Source organism: Drosophila elegans, unplaced genomic scaffold, assembly GCF_018152505.1.
Source record: "Drosophila elegans isolate 14027-0461.03 unplaced genomic scaffold, ASM1815250v1 contig_814, whole genome shotgun sequence".
NCBI classification, from domain to species: Eukaryota; Metazoa; Arthropoda; class Insecta; order Diptera; family Drosophilidae; genus Drosophila; species Drosophila elegans.
The window spans coordinates 14,718,334-14,739,492 of record NW_024546167.1 but is presented as its reverse complement, the minus strand read 5'-3'; the positions used below and the strand labels follow the sequence as shown (position 1 = coordinate 14,739,492).

General features: G+C 39.6%; 2 protein-coding genes across 4 annotated transcripts in view; both read right to left on the bottom strand.

Moving 5' to 3' along the window:
- The window catches only part of LOC108149347, a 124,158-nt gene that overhangs the window by 9,061 nt on the left and 93,938 nt on the right, over positions 1 to 21,159 (bottom strand). For both annotated transcript variants that reach the window (XM_017276837.2, XM_017276838.2), the window contains one exon: positions 18,864 to 19,084. In XM_017276837.2, coding sequence (XP_017132326.1) covers positions 18,864 to 19,084 — 221 coding nt within the window. The remainder of the gene's footprint in view (positions 1 to 18,863; positions 19,085 to 21,159) is intronic.
- On the bottom strand, positions 12,061 to 15,721 carry LOC108149348 (receptor-type tyrosine-protein phosphatase kappa). Of its 2 annotated transcripts, none has more exons than XM_017276840.2 (2): positions 15,480 to 15,721; positions 12,061 to 15,243 (listed from the first exon to the last, which is right to left on the bottom strand). In XM_017276840.2, exon 2 carries the CDS (start codon positions 15,172 to 15,174, stop codon positions 13,126 to 13,128), a length of 2,049 nt encoding a protein of 682 aa, XP_017132329.1. In that variant the 5' UTR covers positions 15,175 to 15,243; positions 15,480 to 15,721; the 3' UTR covers positions 12,061 to 13,125. The 2 variants fall into 2 exon arrangements, with proteins under 2 accessions (XP_017132329.1, XP_017132328.1); XM_017276839.2 differs by having other exon boundaries at positions 12,061 to 15,240.

Below are 21,159 nucleotides of genomic sequence, written 5' to 3'. Positions count from 1 at the left end.
CTTACTTTAAGATCGAAGGTTAAATCTTATCTGCCAACTCTTTTTTCTTCGCTATAGCAATCCTAAATCCCCGCAGGAATATTTTTAATGATTACCAATCAGATGCGAAATTGCAGCGCAGCACACTATTTACCCAAAGCTCAATTGCAGGTCATGCAGTTAAGTTTGCTTCGGGATATTAAGGTCTCAACCTATAAGATGCTCTGCAAAAAATCTTTACTCCACATTTTCCCCACTTTCCACGGTTGTAATAGTTGAAAAATGTTAGCGCTTTTCGTCAGTTGCGTTTTGTTCGCATTTCTCGGGCTGGCTGTCTATCTTTCTGTCTGAGTCTATAATTGAGGCGCTTACTTAGGAGCCGAGGAGTGCGGAAAATGGTAGCGAGCAATCAGAGAGCGTGGAAAGAGCTGGGGAAAACTGCAACTGAAAATACAGCCCGGGGGCACAAGGTGCAGATACCAGATGCTCTGGAAGAGCACCAAGAATCCGGCTAGGATAAGCAGGGAAAATGAGATATAGAAGAGGCGATGAGCCAAAGCAAACATCAAGGCAGTGAAAATATGCGAAGAGCGTAATGAAAATGTTGCAATAAGTTCCTTGGCAACCAAGGTAGAAATTAATTGGATAAATATTTTGGTAATGCCACAAGCCCCAACCCAGAGAAAGTTAATTACAAGTTCAGCAACAATTTTTAAATAAGTTTTCACTTTAAGCTGTTGTGTACTCCAGGCTGAAATTGAAAGCACAACTTTATTTGGATCTTAAAAGCAAACAAATATAACAAATTTAATAAGAACTTTGCTGTTTAAGCAATCTTTAGTAAGACAATTTTCCAAATTGTCAAACAAGTAAAATAACTCTTAACAAAGCTGATTTAAGCAAATAACAAAGTGGAGCATTTTTTCATATATTTTGCTTGCTCTTGTGTTTTCTGATAAAAATCAATTCGGTTCAGAGAATAAAAAGAGTATTGCCCTGCAGTTGAGTTGCACTTACAATAAAATATTTATCTTATTATTCGGCGAACTCTGCCCTTTAACAGAACATTTCATTTTAGCCCTTTTTCCACATATCCAGCAAGCGGAAAATTCCAAATTTGCATTGCAAATTTGATAAGCATAGCATATCCTCTCTTCTGCACAGATAAAAAAAGAAAATTCTTCATACGCCTGGTTAGCTTTTCCACCTCTCACTTTTCCGACTGTCTGACCTTCTGCTAGAGCTGACATTAAAAAGTCAAAAGTGGCAGCTCAGACTTCCCACGGACAAAAAAAATACACCAGAATCACTGACGTTATACTGTTACGGATATGTCAACATTTGCCTGGCGACATTGCGCATACGACGAGTTGAACACTCGCTCCACGTTATTTAATGCATTTTTCAACTAACATTGACTTCGATTAGCTTGCTAAAAAATTCATTAAAAACTTTTAGCTGCCAAGACAGCGGCAACACATTCAACTAGCAGCCGACTCTGGCAGGCGAATTGAATATTTTATAAAGTGTCGTTAGTGTATACCCACCTTTCTCCACTTTTCTTTTTTTTTCCCCCAAGCAGAGCACACAATTTGTTGCAACCAAGCAAAAATAGAGCAAAAAACAACTGGCTGAACGTGCTGCAACGAAAAATAAAATACAACAAATCCAGGCGCTGCAGTTGGCCAAGATTGAGACTGGGAAATGGATGCTCCTGTTGATGGCGACGTCTGAACCCGCCGGGAAAATTCGGAAAACCAGAGTAGAGCAGAGTAGGAGTTGCAGCAGCAGCGGCAACTAATAGACAGCGACGTGGCTGTTTGGGATCTTGGCCCAAGATGGATGACAAAATGTTTGGCTAAAGCATTTTCCTGGAGAGGTCGGGAGTTGAGAGGTCAGCCGATTGCAGTTGTCAGGTGAAAACGTGAATTCGCTCAGAAAATTGCCAATGTGGAAATCAATTTCATCAATTTTCTCCAGCTATTCGCTCTTGCTATTGGGCGACTACAAAGTCGCTTCGTTTTTCTTTTTTAAAAGCTCTGAGGTTTGAATGGATTAGGCAACTGGAACTTAAATGACAGCCAAATGCGATTTATGTGAGCGATTATCGAACTGGAAAGTGACAAAAATAATATTAAACGAATCGAAATGAAAATTTAACCATGTAGAAATAATAAAATTAATTCAATGCTGTTTGGCTAGGATGGATTTGTGTTAAAGTTAATACATAAGACGATACAAAATAACATAAGTCTTATTTAACTTTAGTTATTTTTTAACCTTTGCCTATTTGTTTACGATTTGATAAAACAAAACTATGAAAACTAGAGCCAATCTCAACCTTTCGTTGTTCCGAACTCGTTGTCAAATTTTTTCAAGAGAAATTGTCACACCTTTTGACATCTCCAGGGTGTACCAGGTACCATACTTAATCATTTCGACCCGAAAGAGATTGCCGCCGCCTCATCCGGGAATTCCTTGCCCAGCTGATTGAAAATGAGGAAATTGCTAAATGGATTTCGGCTGCTCTACGCCGCCCTTTTTGGGCCCACATCAAAGGGGGCGCACAAATCTTTTCCAGCAGACTGAAATTGTGTCTTAAGCTCGACTCAACATGCATTAGCAACACGCTAGGCCCATCGCAGTGTTAACAACAAGGGGGTTCAAAGGGTGTGGGGTCGCAGGTGAGGGGTTAAAGGTTGCTCAGCCTGCCGACGGGACAAACAAAAGCCGCTTTTGCAGTTGTTGTTACAGTTGAATTCAGCATCCAGAAAAGAACAAAAAAAGAGCGAGGAAGGATGGTAAAAGAACGGAAAAAAAGAAGACAAAGCCGTTACACATGTGTCAAGGTAATAACGTTGCCTGAGTCTCAACCGGGAATTGTCGAGGGGTGGCGGAAGATATGCTTCTCAGCCCGTCCGACTATTCCCAGAATCACCTACAGGTGAGGTCAAAATTATAGAAAACTCTCCTTAAAACACACTTCAACTCTGCCCATCCTCTACACCTAGTTTATTGTTTAAATATTATTCTTAGAAAAGAGTTGCTTAAAATTAAATTGATGCCGGCGTTTATATCTTAAACATTGTTTTCTTAATTATTTTTAAAGGAAACTAATGTAATATTTTAATATTTTAAACGTTGTTTTAAATAAATTTTTATAAGTTTATTAAAGACTAATCTAGATTTACATTTAATATATTCTCTTTTATTATTCTACATTTTACATAATATTTTTTTGAGAACTTATTTCCCCAATCCTATTTTTGTGCTGACAACTGTCGTATTGCCATCTTTGTCTGTCGACAGGTGCGCACAATTTCCAGTTGAATCTCGGCGAGCTTTGGAATTGCCGGATTGGGCTGGTTGGGATGTGTAAAACTAGGGGGAGAGACGTTAGCCCAGGCGCCCCATTCCCCATTCCCGGAGTGTCACATTTTTTGCCCTTTCATACGTGCCCAGACAATGGCAAAAGGGTCAACACTATTTCGGGACTCCGCCCCTCCTGTGGGGTTTCCGTTCCCCCGCTACTCCGCTCCGACAGGATCCTACTCCGATTTGAGCGCATGTTATTGGCCGGACGAAAGCTGTGTAAATAGCATTTAAATCCCAGGTACACTCCAATCCCTTTCTGGTGCTTGGTCGTCTTTGGCTTGCTGGGTATTTCCAAGCCAGGGCACAAGAAGTGTTTGTCATATAAATACGAATGAAATGGGTGGGGCCAGCAATTCGAAATTGAAGATTATTTGACAGATTACAGTGCCAACAGACTCTAGAATAATTTACAAATGGATTCCCAAAAATTGCAATTTGATGAACAGCAACGAAATGTCATACCAGCGAATATTCCCCAAATATATTTCTCACACTTCGTGCAGGATATTGTAGAAAATTCCAAATTGGAAATGCACTCGATTATGCAGCAATTTGCATCGGTCTGGAAAGTTCAAGCCTACCTGTGTGTTGGATAACAATTAAATCGACACAAGGGAAACATTTTTAATTGAAAATATTTCTCCATTTGACACTGCCACCGACCGCAGAGCCCTGTCCGAAATATCAATTTAAGCAACACAAAAAAGGAGAAAAGAAATGGCATTCCGACAAAATAAATGCAGAACTGAATTTCTTTGGGGAGCAGACACCCAGTTTATTGATTGTGCATTTAAATATTTTATTGCATTCTACGTAAAACCGCAAACTAAGTTGCAAATAGATGACCAAATATTTTACCATATTTTCTAGCATTCTCACTTATCAAGACAAACTTGCATTTGTATAGTGGACAGTGTCGGAAGTTTGAAGCAATAATTTTGTTGCCGTTTATCTGTGCAGATGTTTGTGCCTGCTTTAATTAAAATTCCTATTCACCTAGCCCACACAGCCGAACATTATTGTCAGCTTGCTTCATCGTGTTTTATTTTCCAAAGTAATCAAATTATGCTACATACAAAATTCTGCAAATTGTTTTTATTGCCTGAAATTCCTTTTAAAAAGATAAATTCTGACGGCGCCAAAAAAAAAATTGCAAAAACGCTAAAATCTTTCAAAGAAAAATGTAAATAATGTTGAAAGTTTAGTTCATTTTGGTGTAAAGCCCTGTGCACATGTCGTATACGTAATATGCATCACCCAGAATTTGTACACAATTTGTGGGTTAATAAAAACCAAAGTTATTAGTAGAGAGATTAAGCAAAATATTTTTGGTGTTCTTTTTTGATTATTGGTGTTTTCCACCTTTTTTTTACGTAAGTTCATTATTTCCGCTCAAAAAAAACTCACCAGATAAAATTACATATATTTGTTATTTTTAACCATTCACAAAAATAAAAGCGCCTAAAAGCCCACAAAAATGTTTCCCGCTTAGCCAGACCTTTAAGGTGGGCGTGGCACATCCGGCTACGCCCCCTTGCCAACTCGGCAATTAATTAATGCTCATTAGTGGAGGAGCAGAGTCCCTGACAGGACGAGAGTCGCACTAACACTCAGACACACAGACACAAAGAGACGACGCATAAAATTTGATAAGCATTTAAGCATGAAACTCTGCACTTCCGGTTCTGAGTGTGTCAATGTGTGTGTGCGTGGGTGTGATAGAGGGAGACAGATAAACCGAAGAGACAGTCAACTAATGCACAGGCTGCAATGATTTATTATTAGGTAGCTAAATTATTCACGCGCCCGGTTTTTGATGGCGAAGGGAAGCGATGGTAGGGGACGCAAATAAAGATTAATGATGGCGTGGTTAAATTTTTGCACGCCCCAACCAACCTGTCAGCCCTGTCTATTTAACTGTCTAACCCAACCGAATCGCTAAATACACCGACAAAAGCATATGCCAATTATACTCACTCCATATAAAAAGGGTTTAAACTAATTAACTTGCCCAGTTACATTGATTCCTTCTTTGGATGTACTTATATCTTTAAACTATAATTTGAATCAATTTCGCCTTAATAAAATCGTTCATATTTTTAACAATATGTTTTGGTTATTAAAATAATTGTGTTCTTGAAGAACTTTTTTATTATTTAAAGAAAATCTCTAGTTGAAACATAGATATTTAAAGGATTCAAAGTGAGTTTAATATTTTTTCCAGTGTTGCCACCTCTCTTTTACGCTCTCTGTTGTTTTTGAACACTCCTTTGTGCAGATTTCCGCATCCATCGCGGTCCATATTAGATTACATACAAGGCAGCCCCGTCATCATTGGCATCGTAATTCAGTTGTGCGTGAAATTTATGCATACGTGTGTTTGCTTATGTATGCGTTCACATATACATGTTTGTGTACCCAAGTGTGCGTGTGCGGAGCTCTTCCATCTGGTTTTTCGCAGTTGGTTTTCTGATCCATGATATGTTTCATTTACATTTTTCCTGCAATTTCTCTGTTGCTTCGCCTTTGACGGTTTTAGTCGCGGTTCGTTATTCCCATTAGAGGAAAACCAGGTTGTGTTAGAGAACCCCTTTTTCCGTTTTCATTCGCCATCAAATCTTTAATTAGCTTTGCAGTTTAAGATACAGTTTTAAAGTTTAGCTAACTCTGTATTTTAACCCGTTATCAAAAAAAATTAATTTTATTGAAGCCTAAACTTATTAAATACAAAATGATTGATTTTAAAATGACAAAATACAAATATTTTGTCTTAAATTTATCTCTCGATTATCGATTGTTGTTTCTTGATTTCCTAATAAATTACAAAAAGAATATGTTTGGCTGAAATTTGAAACCAATCATTATAAATATATGTTTTACTCAAATTCTCCTTATGCCTTACGATTCAAAATTGAAAATGTATTCTAGGTAAAATTATATCTTGTATATCTTTCTTACCTTCCGCTCTACGTCCTATTGCAATTCTGAACTGTTGGCTTAATTTCCTACTGTTCATTTGGTCTAATAAGTTCTTGATTCTCGAATTTCAAGTCAAAGCTGCTGATAGCCAACCTCTGCACCTAATTATAACAAACAATAATGGGGCAACAATGATGCGTTTTCAATGCCAATGGGTAAACATTGTTTAATGCAAATGCATCTTGTTACTTGCAAGCCGAACTTCAAACCCTTTGATTTGATTAACATGACTGCAGCCATTGTCGGGCCATCTGCTTGGTAATCGATGCTGGGCCAGTGTATTCCGTCCTAAACACAAATACAATAATATCCAATTAAATTCGAAAAGTGTTTTCCCATATAGGTTACCAGAAAGCAGCAATAATAACAATAAGTGTAGTTGGCATGTTGGAAATTTAGAGCACAAACTGCCTTCTGACAGCAGTTGCCTCGTGGCCTAGGCTTTGTAATTTTAATTAAGAGGCCCACCGATTCTCCCAGCTCCTTGGGATCCTGGCATCGTGGCTTAAATATTCATACAGCTGGCCAGCAGGCGGATGATGATGGATAGCCGAAACTGACACAGGACCAGGATTTGTGGGCAGTGTGATAAGTGGAGATTTCTCAGCTGTCTCACAGCTCACAAATAATTTATAGTTAAGATACAACCAATTAATTGCGAAAGGTCGAAACTGCTACAGCGATTTCTATTTTTAGTAGTCCCTGTTTAAAGTTTAATAAATCCTTTTGATGCCAAAATATCTATTTAATATCCCTACTATTTTCTTAGTACTCCAAACAGCTCGAGTTACATTTAATTAAACGCCTGAGAGGCGTTCTGCAGTCAACACTTCTTCGTCTGACACCAAACAAAGAATCTTTTGTTTCGCAGTTAATTTCGAGCAGCAAAGTACAAATTTCGGGTGCATTTTCACAACTGCACAACTGAAAAAGGAACAAGCCACTGCTTTTGTTGTTCACTTATAATGAGCTTCCGCAGCTCGGTTGTTGAACAAATTTCGTAGATCCTTTTTTGTGAGCTCTTTACATATATTATATGTGCATAGCATAGCCCACCCATATGAGACACATTTGATATGCAACGAACTCTGGCCGACTCAAAACTCAGCCCGCTGTTTATATTTTGTTCGGCTCTTGTTCATTATGTATTTAATTACGCTTTTGTGCATTCTGCAACGCACATGCACTCACTAAGCCGCAAAAAAGTTTGGCCGGAGCATGGAAAAGTTGTCCTGCCCCTCAGGACCCCTTGTCTACCTAAATGTCATTAACAATTTTTGCAACGCCCCAACAACTTGAAAACTTGACGTGTAAAATAATCAAATTATAGTTTAAAATTTAATTTAGTTTTGAAGCTTAGTGTGTTAGTGTGCTTCGCCAGTTGTTGCAAGAAAAAGTTCAATAAATAATGATAGTTATGTGTAAAATTTTCAAATCGAGTTAGTTATATTCAAGCCAAGCTTTAAAACAATTTTTGAAAATTAAATTGTGATAGTAAAGAGCATTTCATTATGGGGACAATCAACTTAGTTACAATAAAACAAGAATGAAAAAAATAAAAAGCGTTTATAATTACATTGCGCACTTTTAGTTATAAATGTAATTTGGAAATCTCCCCCCCCTTTTGCAATCATTTAAAATATTTTATGCGGCTTGCACATTACATAATTAGTAACTTGCACTGTACAATATGCTGGTAAAATTGCTAATTCTGACGGTGGACATGGCAGATGCCATTACGCAAATCAATAAATATTTGATTATATTTGTTGATTTGCAATTATTTGGTTAAATGTTATGAATAAATTACAAATCGCCAATCAATTTTTTCAACCAGAAATTCGAAATATAAATTATAAATATATAACAAAAATAGTAGGCAAATTTGGATTAAAATTGCCGAAACTAACTTTTTGCGAGTTCAATTGACAAAACCTAACTAATTGATTTATTAATGGAGGAATTCTATTGTGGTTTTAAATGGTTAAGCGTTTTTTTATTGGAATTTAAGTTTTGGAGAATTGCTAGTGGTCATTTAAAAAGAAAACAAAATATTGCGCATTAAATATACATATGATAGAAGATTATAATTAAACTGCCTATTTTTGGGAAATATTTTATTTCTTTAAATTTATTAGGAAATTATTACCGCCTTTTAATTTCCAGCTATACTTTAAAATACTGAAATGCTTAACACTTTGCCTTGATTTCCCTACTAGCATTCTGGACATATTTCCCTTGGTGCCTTGAACAATATTTATTTGTTTTCCCATCCCCAATGGAGCGCTATTCTTTGTTAAGTGTCTGGCATATCGTTGGGAAATTTCACTCTATTTGTTCCGTCTTCTATTCCCCAAGGTTGCTGGCAATTTCCGCAGCTGCCACTTTGAGTTTCCCTTCGCTTGGCAATTGTAGATTGCATTATTAGCCATTGTTTGAGGCGTTTCTGGCCCGTTTTGCTGCCATGGTTCTGGGCTCGTTGTTCGGCTAATTCAATTATGCACCGTCGACGTGTGTTTGCTTTGCTTCCCTCACCTGGAGTGCAATTGCAGCCATGCCCATTACACACCTGTATGCACACACTTCTCGGCTCTCAGTCACGCATGCGAACACGGTGGCGAAACGAGTTTATAATAAGAATAATAATAATATGTTGGTGCATAATGCAAAAACATTTTGCCATTTATTTACGCCCCGCAAAGGGAAAGCGAAGCTGGAGAAAAACTGGCCCACGGGTCGGGCACGTAATGGAAATGAGTTAAAAGGTGTTGGCTTCTGGCCTTTCACATATGCAGGAAATGCGAAAAAAAAGGGTGGGCCTTTGCAGGCTCCACTTGTTGGGAGTGAAAATGAGTGGCACTAATTTGATGTGACATGAAATTAAATTTCAATAATTAAACAATGCCTTTTGTGCTTCTACTTATTGCCCCGGGCTTCCGTTTTTACATCGCAAATTACTCGTTTTCAGTGAATTTAAAATAAGCCTAGCTCTGGGCGGGTTTCGATTTTTGAACAAAAACATTGATTGGCCAGGGGTATATATTAATATATATTAATTTTTACTACAACATTTTTTAATTGTCCAATTTTGCCTTTTAATATAAAAAAATGTTGCTTAAAAGATTCGAGTAGTAATTTTAAAATGCAGAATTCAACAAAATAGTCCTGCGTGAACTGTAAATTAAGGAACTTAATTAGAAAACTGTGTATTTAAATACAACAATAAGAAATTAAACTATGAGTTGTGAAAATGGCTTTCCTAATTCCACTCAACTTTTTTAGCTTTTTAATAAATGTATAAATTTACACGCCTCGAGGAAAATCAGCTCACTTCATTAAAATGAATACATATTAAGCAACACTAGTGGGCGAACGCAATGAAAACAATTATGCGAATAATATAACACTTGTGTGTGATTATTTTCCGCCTCCGGGGGCTTAGCATACTTTTCAGCGTGCCAATGGCTCGGTGACAATTTGCAATTAAAACAAAAGCACATAAATGCGTATTTACTTAATGTGCTGTTCAATATTTAAATAGCTGCGACAAATATGTGGCCGAGGAATTCCCTGGTTAATGAAAAATGTCGAATCAAATCCAATAATTCAATGGGCGGGCCAAAGACAATGGCGGTGGGAAGTGCAGTATTGTGCCTGTCAGGCTATAGATTTAATTAATGTTAACACGACGACTTTGACAAGTACACAATACAAATAGTCGGAGCACACACACACACACATCGATACAAATATACGCACACAGTGAGAGTGCACTTGGTCCTGCTGATGACTGACAAATTGAAATGGTTGCTCCTGGCCGCCTAAGTGACTGACTTTGCCTCAGAATATAAAGCTATATGCGTGTATATACCGGGAAGGTCTGCATGTGTGCTCGTGTGTTGCATTTGCTTAATGTCTATTGTCCTGCACACACACACTCGCTCACAAAGGCGCCCAAAGAGCCGTGTATGTGTGGGTGAGCTTGTCAAGTTTGGTCCTTGCAGCTGCCATTTGGTTTGTTGGCACTCAAGTTGACTGGCCGGGCTTATTGTAAACATGTGTGCTAACAACTCAGAATGTTTAGGATAACAAACACACACTCGCACACCCGCTGGCAGCCATTAAAAACAGTGATTTACCAAGGCCAAGTTAAAGTGCGACCAACCAGACAACCTCATCAACGTATCGGGGCAAACCAAGATATTTTCTCAACTCAAAAACTAATCAATCAACTTATGAAACGGTTAGCTTTTCCACACTCGTCGCAAAATAGTTGCTTATTTACAAAAAATATTCTAAATTTCCTTTGTACATTTTTTTTAATGTTTCTCTTTTTATTTAATTTGATTTTTAATGCAGAAAGAAATTTTAGGAATTTCACTTATAAATATTAGAGACTGAATTCTAATGTTAACTCTCCTTTTTTGCGTTAAATTTATAAAATCAAATTGAATTTCTACTGTCGAGGTCAGCTAGCCCACAAAAGTTTCCACCAACTTCACTCTATAAAAATTCCAATTTGGCCAATCCACTTTGATTCACTTTCATAACTTTATGTGCACGCCATAAATTTCCGGGCAGATCCCCCAAATTAATTGCCACTGACTTTTTAATTAACTAAAACTAAATTTCAACCCCTCAAAACCCGCCTGCAATTTGTTGGCCACGTGCTGGCCTTTGTATTAATAGCTCGTAAACATAAATTTCCAAAAAGCTAATTGGTTTATTTGTCTGGCATAAAATTTGGCCCAAGCGATGGCAACAATTTTCCGCGCTGCATGAGTGCCACAATTAATGCGGCGAAAACAATGCCAAAAATCCATTGAGATTAAGAACAACCGTATAAATATAGTAACATGGAAAACTTTCTGCCAGTCAGGTTGATTTTCGTTTTGTGCTTAAATCGCTCCGGTTGGATTTTTACACAATTTTTCAATTTCATATTGCGGACTTTCCCCGTTTCCGATTTTCCGCTGATGTCATTGCGCGCCACGAAGTTTTACTATTATTGCCGTTGGTTTTATTGCCGACTAAAGCAAAGTGTGTTGTCATTTATCGATTTTATAGCGACCGCACACGGTTCCCCTTCCCCTTCCCCATCACCCCTTACCTCATCGCTTACCCAGAGTGTTCCGTGCCCTATTGAATGGCCATATCTATATGGACAACGCCTCTGTTTGATTTGCACGCATTAAACTGTAATCTGGTCAAGGTTTATATGGATTGTTGTTACTTTTCCTTCTCCCTGCGGGATCGGTCAATGTTTTGTTTATATCCATTTGCCATTTCATCTGGCACCACTCTGCCCAGAAATGATCTCAGCCTCAAAGGCGAAAGGCAAATATTTTGATTGATATTTCGATTTTATGACTCAGTTGAGGAATGCAAAATTGTAGAGAGGCACATGGATTTGTTTCGAAAATGTAGGGCATCCGAACATAGAAAGATATTTTGATCGATTTAACTGGAATATTCCATGGAAAATATTTGTTATTCAAAAGACCATAAAATGTGAAATTCTGCTCATGAAAAACTGCAAAATATATAATCACAAAAAAATAAATCCTAAAACAAAACTTATAAAAAAGATGTGTTTAAAAACAGTGTCGGAAATAAATAGGCTCTTTAATTGTGTTTCAATTCGTCACAAAATTTAAACTCCCTATGAGAATTGATGATCATCTAAAAAAGGACAATTTCCACCCAATTTGAATATAAACACAGACATTTGAAGTTCATTTCGTTTCATATTTTCTTTGCTTCATTTTCATTTCGTTAGCCTAATCCAATACGTTTTTTGTGCTAAACGTTTACACATGTAGATTGGTTTATAGAGAGGATAAAATGGACATACGCACATTTATACACAATTTAAAAAATAAGTTAATTAGAGTTACAACAGTATATGTAGGTAGGTTTGTGTGTCGAATGCATAAATGCGAAAATACAGGAAAATCATGATGCAATCATATAACTATGTATTTTTTTGAGTGTTCCGTGTGGTTTGTGTGATCTCTATAAATACAAAATATATATAAAGTTTGATTACTTCAACACCCCTAAGTTTCCCCTTTTGTGTGGCTCAATAAATATTTGTTTCGTTAACATGAATAAAAAATAAAGTTTTGTCAACAGTTATGGAAAAAACGTTGCGATTTCCCATTTACAACAGTACATAACATTTATATATATATATATATATTTATGTATAAATAGATTCATAATAGGTATATGTAGTTAGATATATATCAACAACTGCCCAGGTAGCAAGTTTTAGGAGTAAACGTAATAATAACTACAGATATAAATATAAGTTTTAATGGTAATAGTTATCTTTTCCTAACATTTCATTACTTCATTTTCTATACCCATAATCCCCATCACACTTTTCATATCCTTCTGTTTATAACAACAACAACAACTAGGGTTACAAATGGCACATACATTTCAGATCAAAAAGCTTACACAGTGTATACAGTATAGTATAGTATCATTGTTTTATGCTCGAAAAACAAGTAAAAAGTATCTCTTTAGTGGCGTGTGAAATTACATTTCGACGCTCGTAACAAAATTGTTTGCCTTCTCCTCCCTGGCATTTGTGGACAACAAAAATACTCAGTATTATTGCTTTAAGGCGGTGCCTGGAATCATATAAAACAAAACCCAGGCATCATCAAATGTGTGTGGACCACAAGTATTTCGGATCATTGTTAACCATTGTAGCACGGCTCCAGAAAAAGTACCGAAAGATAATTTCCAAAAAAATATTCCAAAGTTCCCAGCTCGCAGCTCTCACTCCTTTTTGTTGAGAAAGTGGAGGACGTAGTGGAGCACCAGATCGTAGCAGTACTTGTACTCGGTCATATTCTCCACAAGCTGAGGACGATGCCGGCGCACGGTCTTCACCGCCTGGAAGACATCGACCTCGCCGTGCTGGATGACCTGCTCGATGCACGCATTCGCGGCACAGTAAACACCGGCACGACTGCGACCATCGGGCGAGACAACGCACACGGGTCCGTAGTCGACCTTGTTGCGCCAGATCTCGACCATGTTCATCAGGTAGACCAGCGAGTTGGTCGAGCTGGGCACCTTGTGGCCCATGGGCCAGCAGGTCAGCTGGAACAGTTGGACGGTTCGTGTGGGCGCCTTCACGCCGGCCATCATCTCGGTGAGCGAGACGATCTTCTTGTTGATCTTGAACTCCCACTGCTTAATGTTTGTGTAGCTCTTCGACATCACGTAGTGCACGGAGAACACCGGCCCGTACTTCTCCATCTTCGACTTGTTCGGCCAGAAGGAGGGATACTGCTGCGACTGCGAGGGCGGCTGGCACAGGACCACCACTGCCGAGCATTCCTGGTCGTAGACCAGCGACCAGAACTCGCCCAGCGTGTGCTTCATGGGCCACTCGGTGACTATGTACTCCCGCGGCTTCGTGTAGCCGTCCACGAACACGGAGTTGATGTAGTCCGTGAAGGCGTTGCCCTGGAAGGAGGTCAGGTAGGGCCGGAAGTTGTCGGGCGGCACGCACAGCACGTCCCTGTTCTTCTCCCGGTTATCCGCCCGGTGGCCGCCGGCACAGTCGCCAATGGTGAATCGCGGGGTCTGCTTGCATATCTGATCGTACTCCGCCTGGTACTCGTTCATCTTGGTGCCCGAATTGCGCCGTGCCTTGGCCTTCAGGCGATCGGAGAGCTCGGAGACGGGAAACCAGGTCTTGCCGCAGATGATGTGCTCCTCCAGGGTGTCGTAGATGAACTTGTACTGCTCCACGTTCTCGACCAGGCCTTTGCGCGACTGTCGCAGCTTCTTGAGGTAGCCGAAGACATTGAAGCACTCCTCCTCCTCGGCCAGCTCCAGGTTGGCATCGATGGACATGTATACGCCCGATCTGCCGCCACCATCGCTGCAGTGCACCAGGATGGGGCCGCGCATGTCGTCCTCGTCCTTGATGATGTTGCCCACCACCAGACGCACTCGCCGCCGGAACTCGAGCAGGGCGTTCGAGAAGGGACACGAGTGGGAATACCACTCGGTGTAGTGGAACTGCAAGATCAACCGCTCGTCCGTCACCTCCTGCTTCTCGTTCATCTTGTAGAGCCTGAAGGTGCGTATGTGGAAGTTGGCCAGCTGCTCCTCGCGCACAATGTTTATGTAGATGTCGCCGTACTGCTCGTGCACCTCCATGTTGGGCGGCCAGTACTGGTGGCACATGACCTTGGCGAAGTCAAACGTCTTCGTCAGCATCACAATGGCGCTGATGTTCTCCTGCCACACCATGCGCCAGTAGGCCTGCACCGTCTCCTCCACCGGACCCTGGGTCACTATGTACGCGTTCGGCTTGAGCAGGCTGTCCACGTAGGAGGCGTTCACGTAGTCCGAGTCCTGCAGGCCACCCACTTTCTCCAGCACCACGCGGTTGTAGTCGTAGGGAATGCACTTGGGGTTCTGGTTCTTCTCCAGGTTGTTCTTCTTCAGCGCATGCCGACAGGTGTTGCTCTCCACCTTGGCGGCCGTTTGAAATTCCAGCTTGTAGAGCACCGGGAATTTGCGGCGCAGGTCGCAGAGCTTCAGAAAGTGCCGGATGTCGATGGGTCCATTGGGTATCGTCTTTGACAGCGAGTTGTTCTCGTCGCGAGCCTCCAGCTTTATCCTTTCGAAGGACAACAGACCACTGTTGAGCATACTCAGCTTGATGGTGTTCGGTATGGAGACGATGGCTCGGCTTTTGCGCTGCTGCTTTTCCACATCGTCGTAGCGGGCGGATGACCTCGACCTGTGCTTTCCAGCCTTTCCACCCGCTCCCCCACTACTACCACCCCCAGTGGCCGCCGTCATATTTGCTCCTGTTCCTCCTTTTCCTGACTTTTCCTCGCTTTCCGACGCTTCTGGTTTTTCCACAAGCTGCTGCGTTGTCATCATCAAATCACGATGCCAGATAATGCCGTCGTCGTCGTCGTCGTGGTCGTTGTTGTAGTTGTAGTTGTGTGTTTTTCGTTTCGTATAGAGGAGGAAGTAGTCGATTAGTCCACTTGCCTCTGCATTTTGAGCGCTTTTTGTTCGTTACTCATTGGGTTAGTAAATACATTGCATTCCAAAAACATGGGGTGTTAGTACTTGAATTAGTTTGCTAATTTGTTCACCTTTTTGTGGCTTTATGTGCGTTGCGTTGCGCGTTTGCGTTTGGTTCGTTATAAAAAGAATTTCGTGTATATTTTGTGTATATTCGTATTTTCTTGCTTTTCCGTCTTCCTTCTCCGTCTCGTTCCCTCGATTCCATTCACTTCACAAAACGCGACGAGTCGATTTTCAGCAGCTGCTGCCTCCTCGTTGTTGGGGCGAAAATCGTTCGGCGACTGAAACCGCGGCGCCCCAAAGATCCGATTTGCGTTGAAAACCAGCCGTTTTCCTACCACACACCGAACACCGAGGGAAACTCGTGGCGAGAGCGAGGAAAAGCCAGCGAGAGAGCCGCCGAGCGGGAAAGTGCCGAGCGGAGAGCCCGTTTTCACCATGGCCCATGTGACTGGCGCCACTTCATGGGCGCAACAGCGGTGGGGCGGGTATTTTTAGACAGCGCGGGCGGACAGCGCGGGCGGACAGCGCTAAGTGGCCACCGTGGGTTAATCGACAGCGAAAATTGTACAACCTGTTATTTCATACATTTTTTTGCGAATTATAAACACTCTTTTAATTCCGAAAATTTGGGTTTTTAAATATTTTTACTTGAAAACATTTAAAAAAGCGTTATAGCTAACTAAAAAAAGTTGTTAAAAGTTTTTACTAAGTTATTAAAGCTCAAAATAAATAAAAATGAGCGCCCCCAAAAAATGTTACAAAATTTGCAAGTAAGTAGTTTAAACTATAATACATAGAAACTTCTTAAAACAATGCTTTTACAAAGTAAACATATTTTTAAGGTAGTAAAAAAAATATAGAAATAATTGAAGTCTATGATTCAATTTTCTTTATAAATTATTTAGTTAATTTTGAAGGATTTAGCGAGTAATTAATTTCTTCAAAGTTTTTGTTTATTGTTTACTGATTTTGTCACATTTGAAATTTCCATCACTGTGCAATTCACTTTATAGTATGAATGAAAATTTCGATTTTCCCATTGCCTGCTCATTTCAGCTTCGTTCAAAATTTTCCATTTACCAATACCACAATATGAGTTCCGCTCTTTCTGGCCATTTTTCGTGTTTCTCAGCTGACGATGGAAATTCTCTTGGCGCCTGCGCCCTATGTGATTTTTTCACTTTTCATTTTCGTATTTTGTTCGTTATCTATTGTTTTGAGATGTGTAATTGAAAATTCCGCAGGTTAAATGAGGAAGTGACGCTGGTATTCGTTGGTATTTGTTTTCCATATTTAATTGGCAGGGCGCTGGTCGGTGGAAAATCGAAAGCAAACACGTAGAAATATATCATTTTTAAGCATAAATAATTCGAGAATATATTCCGTCCTCAGTAATTTACATTTCCTGTTCGCATGCAGCCAGCTGTGATGGTTTGTTGATATTTTCGCTGCCATTGTTATTATTGTTCGTCATTTTGTTCTTTTTGGCTCTGCTTGTTTGGGTGCACATTTTTGCACATTTTATTTCCGCATGCAGTTTGTCTGTCCCGGCGAACCACTGCAAATAGCATTTGGCACCAGCCCACGGAAAAAAAGAGGAAGCGGAGGCCCGTCAAGAGTAGCCATCAAGAACAAACAGCCCCAACAAATTGCCATTTCGCTATAATCGTGTTTGAACCTCATCATTGGGGTTCGAGGTGCTCGAGAAAAAATTCGAATTTCAAAATAATTACACGCGAATCCGACACGAGTGCAAAACAGCTAAAATAAGCACAAGTTAAAATGCAAGGGATTTATATTTAAATGAGTTTAAGTGTGCACTGGCTGACTGCAGAAGGCGAATTTTGATTAAAAATGTGATTGTCATCTGGCCTTGGTGCTTGACATCATTAGGTTTGATGACCTCACGCCGATGAAGAGCCCAGAAATATTGATGGAATTTCAAGTTCAGATGACTTTTCATCGGAAATTTCGATTGCGAAAATTGCATTGCAGAAAATATAGCAATAATAATTGGGTAAAGCATTATCTGTTAGAAATATTATTTTTAAGAAATAACGAATCAACTGAAACTTTAATTTTTGAAATATTTATATTTTTGTATTGCAAAGCGAACATTACCAAAATAAGTATTAAATAATTGTGAAGATGGAAACCAAACATAGTTTTTATTAAATTCTGGAATTAAATCGCTTCGTTCGGTACAGTATTAAAATTTATCGCGGAAATAAAATATTTTTTTTTGGTCGCATTAGTTTGGTCATGAATTTGTAACCTTGTTAAAGTTCAGTGATTCCGTGCGCACTCTGCCAGCTGTTCCCATCTTCCACGGATTATTTGGTAAGCTTATTTGCATATACACAATTAGCAGCTTACCATGAAATCGATGCCCTCGACTCACATATTCTGTCTAGCGCCAATCCATAATAGATTCAAGTGTTCGGGCAGCCGCCACTTATGCCCCATTAAGTCCCGAATCCGGCCACAGGATTCGGATCACTTCTGAGGAGGATTGCGTGGCCCCTTATTTAATATATATGATCCGGTTGGTTGGGTCACACGAAAATCCCGCAGCAAAGCCGCTTGGCAATTGTAAACTGTAGTAGGCACCTAATTTGCGAACTGTTGAGCCATTAGAGGGCACAAGGTGCGAGCAGGTCCTTCCTTCGCTTCGGACCGCCGCAGTCGCCCAAAAAGCCCCTCGGAAAGGGTCCTAAAGTACACAACTACCCTCACTCAAACCCCGCACGATTTCGCCTCACACACTGAGAGACAGCAATTTGTTAAGCAACATTTTTTAACAAGAGTTCGTCCGCAACAAATACTTTGATGGTTACGATTTTATGTCTTAAAAACAGTGACTAGAAAAGCCGTGAACATTGCTGATTGCAGTGTTAAATTTATGTGGCTTATTGTGTCATACAGGTTAATCTTGTATTATTCATCTTGAAAGGCTTAAACCAATTATGCCTAAATATCAGGATTTACTTGAATTTTGTCTTGCGACTTAATAATCGGCTTACAACATAGTTTCTCTTTGGCAAATCGCCTTAGTTGATCCCATAACAATGCTTCGATTCCGAGGCAAGGTATGTATGTATGAAATTAGCTTAATGACTACAAAAAAAAGTCATATTCTAAATGTTGGATTTTTAATTTGTTTTCCTCAGTGGACCTTTTCCCCGCCCATGGCCCCACTGCACATGTTTATGGCTAAGCCAACAAAGCGTTGACTGCGGCTGACCCCAGTAACTCGAACAATGAAGTTGGAGGCGGGCAAGAGACAGGGAGAAAGGGGGTCGGACAGAAAGGACGCCTCATCAGCGACCAAATCCCCATGTAAGCTCCACAAAGGACAGCAACCCACGACCGGGGACCGAGGACCGAGGACCGTTCAACTAATTAGCATTAAATCAGCTGTAACAGCGAAAAGAGGGAGCAGGACTTACCTTGCCGAATAGGGTGAGGCCGCCGTGTTTCATGTTGAAGGTCGGCGCGTCCGCATAACTTGAGTCCGCCCAGGGGGTGTGGCAGGTTGAGGTCAGCGTCATGTAACGCACCCCAATGGCGTACAATGTACGCAGTACCGCCAAGGAGCCGCCCAGGGAATGACCACCCTCTACGCCGGTCAAGGAGCACAATTGCTGGTTCTTGTGCGCATCGATAATATCTGCAGAGCGATTAAAAAATAAAAATAAATATGTGGGTATCTAAAAAGTAAAAAATTTCATCAATATTTAAAACATTTTAATATTAATTCATGCGAGTTAAAACTCATTGTTTTTAACATTGTGGTTCTGTATTTATAAATAGCACGATATAATAATTATAATTTTTTGTATGTCTGTTTCGCAAATCAAGGCGCCAACTAAGCTTCTTTTTGACACACCCTAAAACCTACTGACACATTTAATGAAAATAAAAAATTCCTATTAATATAAAGTTCTTTGTAACATTCTCTTCACTGCACCTAAACAGATGTGTGGCTGAAATGTTTTTTGGGTTTTTGTGGCCGAACGCAACTTAAACTTCAAACTTGGCTTGGCTTTGTTTTTTTGGCCATGAGTAACATTTGTTGTTCTGTGGCCTGTCATTTGCTCGGCTGCCCCCATTGAGCACTCAGTGCATTGTGGTTGGGTCCTGGGAGCTAGTTCCCCCTCCTTCTGCCCACCAAGTGCCGGCTTATCCCTGACAAACAAAACATTTCGCTGGGCCATGCAATATTCACGCTTGTCTTGGCCCGGGCAACTTTGATCTGTTTCTTGACATTTTATTTTGCTGCCAACGAGCACTTGTCAAAATACTTGTGCCTTGTTCATTCATTCATTACCATTGTTTTAAGCCAGCCAGGCTGGAGTCATGTTTGCCTAAAGTTCTTGGCCAAGTTTACATTAAGTTCGGGTAAGTGTATATTTTCTAGAGTTGACTGAAGTACAGCTTTTCAAACATCTTGACTCAATGGTCGGTGGTAAAGTTTGAATAATTTTAAATAATCATCTTGGCTTCTCAAATTGTGAAGGAGTTCAAGGGTTTGAAAGTATTGGTTATTGACTTAAAGTTTCTTCAGGAAAAGTTTGATCCAATTTCTAATGATTTGTTTTTTTTTTAATTTTTTAAATTAAAACAAATTAAGCAAATCCTAAGTCAGTACAACTTGAATGTAATGCACATCGCCGAGTCCCTTACTATTCCAACGACAATTACAAACAGTTGATTTCTTGAAAAAGGCTAAAATGTGTCACTGATTGATATGAAAAACATTTCCATTTTAATGGATTTGTCAATCAATAAATTGCCCTTCCGATTTATCTGCAACTAATTGGGGAAACATGTTCTCGAAACCTTTTCCATTTGGACCCAGACATTTGTGGTTCGTAGCTATTCAAATCAAGCATTTTGTGTGCCCAATTTTGATAACATTTCGAATGTATCACGCACGTTCACAAGTACACAAAAAGGTAAACGGAAAGCGGGTTAATAAATTTTACCACATAACGAAGGCCAAAAGGCATTATTTGCCTGCCGAGGAGGAGAAACTGGAAACAGGAAAAGGACTCAAGACACAGGACTGGTGAACTTTTCATGGCTATAAGCAAATAAGCTGTGCAAAATCAAAAGCAACGGCAGGTGGAAGGAAATGGGAATTGTTCTCGATGCTGTTTTCTATTGCGTGCACTGGGGGAAAATACATTTAAAACATTTTTCAGACAAATTGAAAAAGTTAAAATATTTACACAAAAAAAAGGTTTAAAACTTTTCCATCGTGGGTAATATGAGCTTTGGTTTTTGTTACTTAATTTGTCAATTCAAAATGGTTATAATAATTGCGCTCTAATAGAAGTCCTTGAATTTTTTATAAAGCTGTCTTTAAAATCTGGTACAGATACAAATTTGATAGTATAATATAATTTGGAAATAAATTAAAACAAACCTAATGTGCACCTTGCAAAGTTAATTCATTTAATTTCTAATCATAATACATAAAATATTTTAGACTTTTCAAAGTTAGTTTAGTTAATAAAAAAATATTATTAAGAGCCAAATATTTTTAAAATTAAACATTTTACTTGGGATGATTGGTCTGATGTTAAATATATTTGTCTGTGTGTGGTTTTCTTCGAGTATTGCCTTCAATCCTCTCTTTGTATTGTTGGCAAAAGCCAAAATACCTGCCACAAGAACCTGGTCGATGTCGGAAACGTCGTAAAACCCTAAAATATGGAGGAAATAAACAAATGTACCAGG

Excerpts from the sequence above, each read along its gene's own strand:
- LOC108149348 (XM_017276840.2), bottom strand. The coding sequence starts at position 15,174 with ATGACGGCGGCCACTGGGGGTGGTAGTAGTGGGGGAGCGGGTGGAAAG.